General features: G+C 31.8%; 3 protein-coding genes across 6 annotated transcripts; 1 reads left to right on the top strand and 2 right to left on the bottom strand.

Annotated features, from left to right (window-relative positions):
* Positions 1–182: 182 nt before the first annotated feature.
* On the bottom strand, positions 183–2,473 carry LOC126850062 (ubiquitin-conjugating enzyme E2 L3). Of its 2 annotated transcripts, none has more exons than XM_050592685.1 (4): positions 2,347–2,473; positions 1,885–1,980; positions 1,120–1,306; positions 183–884 (listed from the first exon to the last, which is right to left on the bottom strand). In XM_050592685.1, the coding sequence occupies exons 1-4, from the start codon at positions 2,371–2,373 to the stop codon at positions 715–717; spliced, it is 480 nt and encodes a 159-aa protein (XP_050448642.1). In that variant the 5' UTR covers positions 2,374–2,473; the 3' UTR covers positions 183–714. The 2 variants fall into 2 exon arrangements, with proteins under 2 accessions (XP_050448642.1, XP_050448643.1); XM_050592686.1 differs by lacking the exon at positions 2,347–2,473 and adding an exon at positions 2,162–2,329.
* A 156-nt stretch (positions 2,474–2,629) lies between these two features.
* Positions 2,630–5,117, top strand: LOC126850046 (phosphatidylinositol N-acetylglucosaminyltransferase subunit C). 3 transcript variants are annotated; one of them, XM_050592652.1, is made up of 2 exons: positions 2,630–2,951; positions 3,046–5,117. In XM_050592652.1, the coding sequence occupies exon 2, from the start codon at positions 3,115–3,117 to the stop codon at positions 3,931–3,933; it is 819 nt and encodes a 272-aa protein (XP_050448609.1). In that variant the 5' UTR covers positions 2,630–2,951; positions 3,046–3,114; the 3' UTR covers positions 3,934–5,117. The 3 variants fall into 3 exon arrangements, with proteins under 3 accessions (XP_050448609.1, XP_050448610.1, XP_050448608.1); XM_050592653.1 differs by having other exon boundaries at positions 3,039–5,117; XM_050592651.1 differs by having other exon boundaries at positions 3,022–5,117.
* A 54-nt stretch (positions 5,118–5,171) lies between these two features.
* Positions 5,172–12,394, bottom strand: LOC126849943 (nuclear pore complex protein Nup205). The gene is given in 11 exon segments (XM_050592396.1): positions 5,172–5,411; positions 5,500–5,701; positions 5,814–6,053; positions 6,188–6,438; positions 6,520–8,465; positions 8,467–9,787; positions 9,851–10,606; positions 10,672–10,963; positions 11,168–11,584; positions 11,799–11,965; positions 12,229–12,394. Coding segments are annotated over 11 exon segments (5,820 nt in total). The 5' UTR covers positions 12,239–12,394; the 3' UTR covers positions 5,172–5,193.
* Positions 12,395–12,609: the final 215 nt, after the last annotated feature.

The raw sequence follows: 12,609 nt of genomic DNA, 5'->3' as shown, positions 1-12,609 counted from the left end.
ATTTAGAATCAAAAATTAAATATTGTTATAATATATAACATGAATTGATAGAAAAGTTAAATTTATATATTCAAGGCTTTACATAAAAAAATATTAATTATAATTTCATGTTATGGTCTGAAATATAATTTTAATATGAAATTATAATCCTTTTTTTTTTTTTTAGAAATACTGATTGAAAATTGAGAGAAAACATTGTTTGTTTTTTATTATGTGTAATCTTAATATTAGTAACAGTTATAAAGCAGTAGCTGTAAATTCGAAATGCAATTATAAATTAATATCTTAAACGACATTGGAAATTATATGTACTTTAATACATATTGTATTATATATATGTTGCTACATCTGACAAACTGACAGCTCTATGTTCTATTTTCACCATCGTGTACATTCCTACAGGATTAAGCTGGAATGTAACGACTTTAGATAATAAACCAAAGTATAACTGCATATGACAAGTATAAATTGTATACAATATGATACAGAGTTATTTATCATAATTTACTGTACTCTGAAAAGTTCTCACTTATAAACATTATAATTTGCGTATAATTATATCGTCGGGGTTAACCAATACTGTACAGAGTCATCTCTTGAATCTATGAGATTCCACGGGGATTAACAGACAGGTATACATTGGCTTGACTTTGAATCAGCTGACGGGCGGCAGGCATCGCGGTGGTGACAGTGAGTAAAGCTAATTACTCGGGGTTATTCGTTAGAAGATGATGATTCCCGTCTTTTCTCGGCATGCTTTTTCGTAAACTCTTCAGCATTCTTTAAAAATTTTTTTCTATCCTTCAAAAACTCCTCTGCTAAATCCGCTCTCAGCGGATGTTCAGGTTCGGGATCATTCACTAATGCTATCAAAGCTTGGATTACTACAAATATAAAAAAAAGCATATTTAAGATTAAAGATATTTTTCATTAAAAAAAAAAAAAAAAGAGAAAAACATAATGCTAATTTTGTATTTACCCTGCGGTAGAAATACATTTTTTATTAAATGAGCCCTTTATTTGGAAATTATAACAAGTAGTAATTATATTCAAATATTGAAAGAATATCGCTGTTCAAATTCAAAGCAGTAGTTGAATGAGATAGAGAGAAAATCTGACCTTGATCTGTTTTTGTAGCAGGTTTCCAATTTTCAGCACTTATAATTGGTAAACATATCTGACCTTTTTCGTCTACATTTGGATGATATATCTTTGTTTTAAAATTTATTCTTGGTGGTTTAAAAGGATATTCTGCAGGAAAATTAATTTCGATGCGGAATGCTCCTTTGTTATATGGTGGATTATCCTATAAAAAAAAAAAAAACATTCTTCATATAAGATTATATATAAAAAAAAATCCATTTTATATTATTAAAATTGTACAAAACTATATGTTATAGAAAGATTACACATGTTATTTATATATATATATATATATATATATATATATATATATGTTTTAAGTATATGTTAACTATATAATTTCATAATGTATCTTAAAATGTTATTAAAACTATTGTACTAAAAAGATTTTTTATAGTTAAATGTTATCAAAAAGTACTGTAATTTTAAAAGAAATTAGATTAATAACAATATATATATATATATATATATATATATATATATATATATATATATATGTGTGTGTGTGTATAAATCAAAAGAAGGCAACAATAAGCAATGCTTTTCTGAGCAACTACATTTTTCTTTTTTCTTTTTCTCTCGAAAGAGTATTTGTTACACCTCGTGTATGAAAAATGTAAAAAAGATATACACCTGAGAAAGAAACACAGCATGAGTGAGTCACAAATGCACTTTGCACCCCCGCGCATATTTTAGGTTACGTACATCTTCGAACTCTCGAGGATGATGGCATATACATACCGGCAATATGAGACCCTGCCAGGTAAGGATGTTGGACTCGTCTACTTGGATATTTGTAAAATTTTTCATTGCCGACGCCCTTAGGTCGCCGAGCTCCTGGAAAAAGTCAGAATACGAACGGTCATGTCAGGTCCAGTGGTAGCGATCATATTGTGAATAGTTGCGCTAGTTTCAAGTCACAAATGTTTTGTGACAGTGACGGAAAATTGTAGCCAAAATGAAAATACGCGAAATGGGCTACGGAAACGGATAATAATAGAGTAACAATGTTATCAACGATAAGATCGAAGGATCCAACGATGAAGCAAGGAAAACGCCGTCCATCGCGATTGCTGTTTTTTTTTCACCAGACTTAATCGCGATCGCGGAAATGTTTGTCTGTAACTGATTGTCGTACGATGATCTCGTTCCACTGTCGTATCCATGTCACACAACTGATTACTGATTGCTATACCGAATTACCTTTTGCAATCTCCTCGTAGCGGCCATTTTGAAAATAAATTCTACTAAAAGTACAACAAAACTTGTCGAGAGTTCGCCTACACAGTGTTGGTTTCTCTCGAGAAATTTCCTAGCTTCCTTCCCGAAAGGACGCGTTCGAAAATTTGCTACTCATCATTAGAATAGCATTTTATGAACCAATCGGAGCAGAGAAATCTGCTCCTCTAGTTATCGGTCAAATCGGAGTACTTTTTAATTATTCGTCGAATTTTGATTTGTAAATACAGAGAGATTAATCTTTATATACAGAGATTTATCTTTAGAATGAAACTCTTTAAATATTTTGTCGCGACATTCGCATTGTTATCGTGCTAATTGTGAATAAAATGTGTTTTATAAAATAAATTATACAAAAGAAAAAAGAAACAATTAAGTTTTAAACAATATGTGTATATTATGTACATATCAAAAAGTTTTCATTAATAAGATATAAATCTTTCGAAATAAAAATTCTTATGTATATACACATAATTTATGACATAATATATTTAATATATTTATATTAATAATGTGTGTATCCAGACAGAGAATATTATTACATACTTGAATTTTTTACGAGAAAAATGGTGAGCAGATATTTCATGTACAATTGTTAAATTAATGTATAAAAAATAATAATAAATTTAAATATTGCAGCATTTTAATGGATATAGTTTGCAGATAATAATTCTTACTCTATAAAAGCAAGAAATTTGCAATTCTAAAGCTAAAAATATACCTCGGTTCAATATGAAAACAGTATATTGGCAGAAAAATTTATATGAAAATTATGGCTTGCCAGACAATTACACGGATAGATCCTTCTTAAAACAACTGCGTAAGAATATAAAACCAAATAATGTGACATTGATTGAAGCAATAAGTTTGGGTGCTAGTATATCCATACAATTGAGCATTGTTGTACTATTTGTCATAATATTTATTTGGTTAAATAATGAATGGATCACGCCAAATGTTATTGTAATATCAGGGGGCATATTAACAATCTTTGGATATTTTATTTATAACATCAAAGTATCCAATCGACCTACAAAATTAACAAAAGATCTGTGGACAGTATTAATATTCCTCACATTTGGTTACATTTTATCACCTATTTTAAAAACTTTAACTGAAACAATTAGTACTGATACAATTTATGCTATGACAATATTGATGTTCTTAACTCATTTAATATTTAGCAAATATGGATCATCACAAATCTCTTTGTCAGATTCCTTATCCATAACTTCTTCAATTTTTGGTTCGTTAATGTTGGCTTCCAGATTAACATCTCCATTACATGCTTTTTCACTTTTAACAGTTTCAGTTCAATGTTTTGTGTTGTTACCATATTTATTATCACAAATAAATAATAAAATTTTTATATCAATTCTTTTGACAATCGGTACCATATATTTACTTTTATTTATTTCACAAACATTTTCATATGTTTTTATTATTGCCATAATATTTCTCCACTTTATTTGTCCACTTTGGTATATCAGATGCCAAAAATATAAAGATAACATTTATGGTCCATGGGATGAGGCAGTAATTGTTTCCTAAAAAACAAATAGAATTGAATTTCTCTGTAAGTTATATCATAATTATATAAAAATATGTACAAATGTCAACATATATTTTCTCTCCTCCCAATTAAATTTGCATTATATATGTGTACTTTCCCTCCCTCTCTCTCTTTGAAATACAACATTCCATATTTATCATATATTTTTATATAAAAATGTCTTACATTATCTATATATCTCTTTACATTATCTATATAATAAATAATATATGACAATGCAATATATAATAATGCAAAAATATATTTTATTACATAATATATAGATCAGAGATAAATGAGACATATGGAAAAAGCAAATGTTATACTTCCAATATTAACTATGTATATCTTTTGATCTTAATATGTACAAAAGATGCAAAAGAGAATGATTTGAAATAAGGAACAATTATGATATTTTTTGATTCACTTTTGTAAATAAATCAACGTCGATTGTATGTATGTTTAGTATTTTTCAAATAGAATATTGTATTAATAATTTCAATATGTAATACAGGGTGTCTACTCTCTGGGAAAACATGGAAAATCTGGAATTCTCAGGGAATTTTTTTATATCTGGAAAATCAGGGAATTCTTAAGGAAATTTGGTTGGGACTGAGGGATTTAAAAAAAAATTATCTCTTTGAAAATTTTGCTCTTATACATAAGCAGTAGATAATCCATCAATAAGCCATGTGAATTGTTTCAAATATATTATAAACATATATATATCTTTGTTTATATATACAATGTTTTAACAAAATATTGTTTTATTTTCAATACATTTGTAAATCTAGCACTTGAAATTTAAATGACTTTGTGTTTCTCCTTCGTATAAATAGAAAGCATTAGAAAACGAGTACAATAAAAAAAACCTTATTTGAGGAAATTATACTAAAAAATGTTTAAAATATTCTCTTTACCTGGAATTTTGAATAAAAATACCTGGATGATCAGGAAATTCTCAGAGAAATTTTTTACAGGATTTGAGTAGACACCCTATAATATCTCAAATAATATGAAAAATATATTCCTCGTATCTAGTACAAATTCAAGTACAAATATTATTCATTTTTATTTTACATAAAAAAATTGACATTAAGTAGAATATATAAATTGGGATAAAAAATATGTACTTAAATTATAATAGTATCTATTAATAAGAAATCTATTATAAGAATGAAGGAATAATTGAAATTATTAATCGATGAAATTATTAACAAAATTGAAACTATGAATATAAACGCAAATCCTGTAGTTCTTTATTTTATGATTATAAATTGTAACAGTCTTTTAATTCGTCTTATAAGAGCTTCAATAAAACTACGATCCATTGTTGCGTAATCGCTATGCGTTGTATCTAATAACTGTGTAATAAAAGTATCTGTAAATATAGAAACGAGTCCCTGTTTCAGTTCCATTAATGTTTCTGTTGATACCTTCCATTCTATCAGATTCTCATCAATGCCGCTTGAAGATACTGTACAAATAAATATTTTAGTACTTGATTAATCATAAAAATTATAAATATACATCTTTTATAATTAAAAATTGACTACGTCACTAACCGTGCATTCTTTGAGTTTGCCGTGATATCACTTGCATAGTATAAAAGTCCAAATGACTCCAGAGAATATATAAAGCATGTTCTATTATAAGAGAGCAATATTTTATACTTTGTCGCTTATCTTTTACCCAACGATTCAATCGTTGCTCGACAAGTATTCGTTGTTTTCCTATATCGAGTTCCATCTCATTTTCAGACATAAACTGATAATAAGATCAATATGTTAAACTTCGCATGTGATTTGATATTTTATATACATGTATATACAAATAAACAAATTTAATCGAAAATTTTTAAAATGAAAATAATACTCACCTTCTTTAATTCTGCTGTACTCATGTCGGTCACTATCTGCGATTTCTTTATTAGAGAATCGATATGCGGTAATTCGATGTGTAATAAATTAGTTACAGAAACCAACTGTTCGACTATCATGCCTAAATGCATCCCATCGGAAATATCTTTTATTTTGTCCTGCCTTCCTCCAGGTTTTGGTGTTAAATAAGGATCAAACAAGACATTACGTATTTTCTGATCCATACAGTTGTGTTGCATCTAAAGATTGAGATATAGTTACATGATATTACAGTGTGTACACAGATATGTCCACTTGAAATTCTAAATTTAATTTAGACTTTACAGCAGACTAGTCTATATAATAATCATATTATAATTCTTTAAAACTTTACTTGATTACGTGTATACAACAAGACGTTAGCGACAATCTGTATACAAGAAATATATTGCTGATTTGCTTCGGCTTGCTGGTAATTATGATTCATTGGAATCGACTGCAACTGAAATTTGTGCAACAATGATAGCATCAATTTCTGCAACCGGTACAAATGTGCCCGTAATTCTCTCATTCCAATACTATTCTCCAATTGGTAATCATCTATATTTATCTTTGCTAATTCATTATCCACAAGTTTGTACATATCTGAAAAGCAATTGTGCTAATGATATGTAATTATAATAAGATAAAATACGAATAAAAAGTTTTATACTTTATAGCACAAACCTATGTTGGCAGATTTGGATATTACACCAGTGAGACATGCAATCTCTTTCAAGAAAAGCACATTAGCATGCAAAAATGCGTTTCTCAAAGCCATCTCCACAATATCTCTGTGACTCTGCAAAAATCCGCAAATTTGTACGGCACATGATTGATTCTCAGTTCCCAACGTGGTAAATAAAGCATCACAGAGATACAAAGCCGGCAAGAAGATTTGTTGGTAACGTTGTCCGATTGACGGTATGAACGAATAATCACCACCCTCAAAACCTATGTGCACGTCAGGATGTTGATCGAACACGCACATACTGGACATACAGAATAAAACCTTGTTCTCCAAAAGACTCTCCGCGCCTAATCTCGTCGAGGCCATTCTGCAAAAGATCGCCATCTTCGCCTCATATAGATACAAAGGCCGCAATGTTTGTGGTTCCGGTTGCAGCATACATCGCAGCAGATTGTCCGATTCCAGTAGACTGTCTATCATGTGTTTCAAGTAGCCTCTGCTTGCCAGGTAGATCATCCACGCATTCTCATAATCCAATTCCAAGATCTTATCCAGACAGGATAGCGCGAGCATCTTGCATACATCATGTCCTCCTGAGCAATTATGGCATAAAATATCCATTAATTGAGTTCCAAAACTATTGATAACTTGAATCGTCGCATAACGTTGCGACCGTTCTTGCACGGGCATAAGTCTGTTTAGCGAATTGTCTAGCTGACTGATGTACAGCGAGTCAATTGCGCTTACGTGTTCGGTTGATTTTTCTAAGCCAACAATACTCAAAAAGTTCAACAAAGCCGCGTAAAGATGTGTCATAACTTTCTGTGAGGAAGCGCCAGCATTTATGATCCATTGTAAAATATGACTTAAAATAATTTTCATCATCGTCGTATTCGACGGCGACGACGGCAATAATTCGTTGTCCGGTTGAATTACGAAACTATTTCGCAAATTCACTAACAGCATCAAAACGGTACCGGATACTAACGTCTTAATTTCACTCAGAGCTTCGCAGGACGTCATCTTCTGTAGTAAATCATGTGACAAATTCAGCAAGAGATTCTGTCTTTGTGTCACCGGCAGTTGTTGATTAGTTGCAACGGAGAAAAGTATTTCTGTAGTTTGGCACCAACCTTCCACAAATTTAACAGTCGCGTAAGATAGAACTTTGGTCTGATTTTTCTTTAATGCATGCGCAAGTATGGATTTTACTTCCTGCTGCATGAGCTTGCGTTGAGTAGCAGTCGCGCTACTCTGTGTAACTGTTAATTCCTCGGTAAGAAGAGAATGTAGTTTTCTGATATCGATGAGTCGTGGACCGCCCATCAACGCAACAGGAGTACTACATTTGCCCAAAACCATTTCGATTTGCGATGGATCAAAAAATTCCCAAGATTTCGTAGGTTCCAGATACAGTTGGAAATCAATATAATGTAAAAGATCCATTAATAGTTTTTGCGAAGGTACTATTTGATCTTTATCCTGATTGAAACTTCCCACTAATCGTTGAATCAGAGAAGTCTGTAAACCACCACCAGCGACTCGCAATTCGATGGCAGCTATCTTCAACAACCAGGACATACAGCCGAGTTCGGTCGATTTATTTGGTCCTTGAAACGGTAATTTTGAAAGATGTCTTTGTACAAAGTCCTGGTTGCTCGTGGTTCGTAGAAATCTGAGAACAGGTGCCGATGTTTTGTTATTAGCCGTTAATATATGAAGATAGCAGTAACAGGCTTCGGTTATCTTGTTGCGACTGCAATCCAAAGATTGTTCCAGTATGCCTAAAATGGAGTGTAGACAGGTACGCGGGAAGCCCAGGATCCCCGGTTGCTGAATAACGGTCTTCCTAATGTCTTTAGTTATATCGAAGCCGAGTAAATAATGCGCAAGATTGGGTGCGGGCCGTGTGATACTGTGCATCATCAATAATAGAATTCTCTTTACAATTTCCTGTTTGCAATTGCTTGCTTTGATCGCTGCTGATTGCCTCCAAGTCGCTATCCTCCAAGATAATATTGTCTGCGTCTAGACATTCAACGAAGCCGTGCCTAACATTTGTCGCTAAAACAGAAGTCGCAGTGAATGTTGACAATAATTCGGAATCTGCTCCAGGTTCGTTAGTCACCCCATGAATAACGCCAACAGCGACAAAAGCCTGTTTCGGTAGCCACGAATTATAGGAAACATATTTGACGATATCAATCATGTGATCCGGCTTGCCAGTACGAGGATTCACTCCGAGTAGCAAAAGCGACAATCTAGTCATGTTTTCATTCGAAGATATAGCAGTCGACTGCGCCATATAATTGTTTTGCGTCTTCAATCCACGCTCCAATATCTCTAAGCAATAAAAGCTGCAATTTTCCAAATATTTCTTGCCCGAAAAGCTGTCGTAAGTGTCGAAATGTTTGCAACCTTCATTCAAAATAAATAATACCACATTTAATAATTCAGATTTAGTGTACAATTGTTTCATCAGATGATATCCTGGAGCCGAATTAACCACTGTAGTCTCACCACCTTGTAACTCGACCTTACAGCCCACGAAATCTTCAACAGTCGGTTCGTATTGTTTTATAAATTTTGAAAATATCTTCAAGCAGGCTTCCGCAATGTCCCATTTCTCGGCCGGATTTTTGTACGAACGAGTATAAAATCGTAGAAAGACAGTATTAATGATAAAATGCAAATACGGATCGAATCCTGGATTTCGTTGACCCACACCCAACAGACGCGGTATTGGAAAATCGGTGAGCACATCTAATAATTCTAACATTGCGCGCGTTAATGGATATTCTTCGTTTCTAGATTCGATCTCTTCCAATTCCGTTTGTACACCTCTCGGTTGATAACTACTCGTTGTCGGTATGGTCGAGAGAATTTGAGCGGCTTCTAAACTTTGCCAAACACTGGAGGAACTTTCTGGAGATCGGGCAAGTGCCGCAAGAGTTCTTACTAGTACTCCTTTCAGTGGTATCGGCATCGCACAGCTCACCAAACCGATTAGAGACTGTAAAATTTTCCAACTCGGGTGATCGCATATTGCAATTCTTGACATTTCATCATTCTTAGCTATCACTTGAACAACCAACAGCACTGCCTCAAGACCTTTCACCTCCTGTGGCATGATTCCTTTTGGGTGACATCTTTGCCTGTATACTGTATCCTGACTAGGAGGTAATTCCTGCCTTAAATTGTAATAGTATCGACTTAAGGAATTAAAAAAATGATCCCAGCAGATTGTCGCTGAACCTGATGACCCTATAACAGACATTTGTATAATTTTTGCGTAAATAGCGTAATTTGTTTATATGTTACACTTACCATTGGGTTTAAAAAAATTAAACGCATATCTAGCCGTTTGCGGCGATGAAGCGAGAGATGCTATCATCTTCATATACGGAACGAATAAACCTGCCGGTAATATCTCTCCGGCAAGTCGTACAAATTTAAACAAAGCAACTTGTCTCGAGGGCAAGCGGCTGATGTACGCAGGAGCCGATACATGAGTCGTATCAGTATGATGACACCAATAATCCATAGCTAAATTTAATTTCAATGGATCTTCCTTATACAGTTCTGCTATCATCAACATTAAGTATTCAAAATGATTATCTAAATTCATTGGAGGTTCAATGCCTTCTTGTTGAAATGCTTGGATCAAACGCATGGATTCATCAGCTCGATTACGTAGTTCTTTGACTTTGACAGGCATCAGTAATATAAAGTCAGAAATAAGTGTATGAAAATAACGAAAATAAAATTCTTCTTGCTGTATTAATACTATTGTTGATGTAGACTTGATGTATTTACAAGTATTTTTAAATAGGACCTCTGCCATAAAATGGAAAACTTTGTTAGCCAAGGCAGCTTCTATTAATATTTCATCTTCCGCAATAATATTCTGAGATTGGAATTGAGCAGTAGTTGTTTTAATTGTTATCATAGCTATTGCTAAAGCAAATTGTATCACTCCTCGTAATCCAGCACTCTCCCAATTTATGTTTGTAGATATCAATTTTTGATTCAGTTCTTCTAGTGCTTCTCTCTCTGCTATCAATGGCATTGAATTAATTAACTCTGAAAAAAAAATTATAATTAGTAAAAATTGCATATATTGACATGTCGATACTAAAATATTATACCTTCGCCGTTTTCGCGGTTATGTAAGAAGCTAAAATTGAAAGCATTCAAAACAGCCATAATAAGCGCCAATGTAATTTTATCAGGTCCTCCTTCATCCGTTTCGGATTCGATTTGACGTGTTTGCAGTATAGATAATAGACGAAACAAAATTGTATTTGGTAGAGATGATTGAGCGGACCATAAGTACAAAATATAAGCCAAATCTTGTCGTGTATCATTGTAAAGTTTCATAACCATTTGATGATGTTTGGGTCCACCTAATGCTCTATTTTGTTGCAGCAAATCTTGTTCCTATTTAAAATTATTTTTGAAGAAATTAATTCATTTAAGTAATCGAAATATTTGAGAAATTACAAAAACAGTAAAATATTATCAATTTATTTTTTAAGTCAATACTAACATAATTTGTTTTATAATTTCTTATAAAATATAGTATATTTTGTACAACATAAAATATCTCTATATATCTTCTTTATTCTTTTTTTAATATAATACCTTGACAGGATCCATTTCTTCTAACAAAGATAAAATTCTGCTCAACAGACCATCTTCTTGCAATTTATTTGTATAATCTGTGATATATCTGGTAAGAGTAATTGGTATATCAACTGCCCAACTATGACCAATGCGAGCATGTACTAATGTCCTTAATACTGATGTCAGTGCTTTTCTTCCATCATAATATAGAAGAACGGCTGTTAAACCACGCGTTAATCCAGGATGATATGGCATTTGAAGTTGAGCAGTACAGAGGAGGTCCAATGCCATGAATTCATTCAAATCATACATATCTGATATAGTGATAGTCTCATCTACTAATTCCTTTGATAATATTTGGTGACCCAAACCAGGTAGCATTATACCATCTGTGACTCCTTTTTTAATTTCTTCACGACTTTTTATATTTTTTGGCTAGAAAGACAATATTAATATAGAATATAACTTTTCTATATATATAAAATATATATTTTAAATTTTATATATATATATATTTCATAATATATTTTTCTTATATATTTACTAAAATATAATTGCCATTTTAATAGAAATAGAAAGAGAGAAATATTAATTTTTTAAAATTATTACAATGTTCTAATACATATAAAGATATAAAAAATATACATACTGGATTTTTTAAAATAGTAAGAAAGTTTTGTCTGTGATTTCGTAAAGCTTCTGTGAATTCATGATATTGTGGATCTTGAACATCAGGAACTGATATTACATACTTTTCAACAAGATTTTGCAGTTCTTTATATGGAGTCCACATATCTTCTGTTATTGCTGCTTTGTCTATACAAAAAGATAATACATATATGTTTTTCATTTACATATGCGAAATATTAATATGAAATATTATGAAAATAAATATAGGAATAATCTTGTTAATATAAAATAATAAAAAAAAGTTTTAAAGAATTACATTATTACATTACTATTATAAAAAAGATATAACTATACAAGGTTTATTTTTAATAAGACCTGTTTTCTAAATGTTTGAGAGGTTATATCTATCGCGTGACATAAAACATGTTACATATTTGGATACCAATTACCTTCAGACATCTTTATTTTTTTTTTTTTGCACAAAATATCTTATAACAAATTCAATTAATTTTTTTTGTTAGAACTTTTCTAAAATAATTTAAACACGTTATTTACAAAAACACCTAACCATACAAATTCCATAAAACGTACCGGTCAGTACCGGTTTCTCTGGCGGGAACGATGGATGAAAATTTAAGGCATTATATACGCATTGACATCAAAGACAAAACAGTAGCTACCATTGGCTACGATCGAGAAGATGTTAGAGATGTTTCGAAATTTATTAACCAATAAGAATAAAGAATTCTTTACTATTTTTGTCCTGATTCAAGCAAACACTTCGAAGCATCTCTAGTGTCTTTTCGATCACAGCTTTTATTTCTTGACGT

The sequence above is a fragment of the Cataglyphis hispanica genome, chromosome 5 (genome assembly GCF_021464435.1).
Source record: "Cataglyphis hispanica isolate Lineage 1 chromosome 5, ULB_Chis1_1.0, whole genome shotgun sequence".
Classification (NCBI taxonomy): Eukaryota; Metazoa; Arthropoda; class Insecta; order Hymenoptera; family Formicidae; genus Cataglyphis; species Cataglyphis hispanica.
This window is presented reverse-complemented; position numbering and strand designations above follow the sequence as displayed.

Coding starts and splice junctions, on each gene's coding strand:
- LOC126850046 (XM_050592652.1), top strand. CDS start 3,115: ATGAAAACAGTATATTGGCAGAAAAATTTATATGAAAATTATGGCTTG.
- LOC126850062 (XM_050592685.1), bottom strand. CDS start 2,373: ATGGCCGCTACGAGGAGATTGCAAAAG. Junction 1,307..1,884: donor GGCAGGGTCTCATATTGCCG/GTATGTATATGC, acceptor TTTTTTTTATAG/GATAATCCACCATATAACAA. Junction 885..1,119: donor TGCTACAAAAACAGATCAAG/GTCAGATTTTCT, acceptor TTATATTTGTAG/TAATCCAAGCTTTGATAGCA.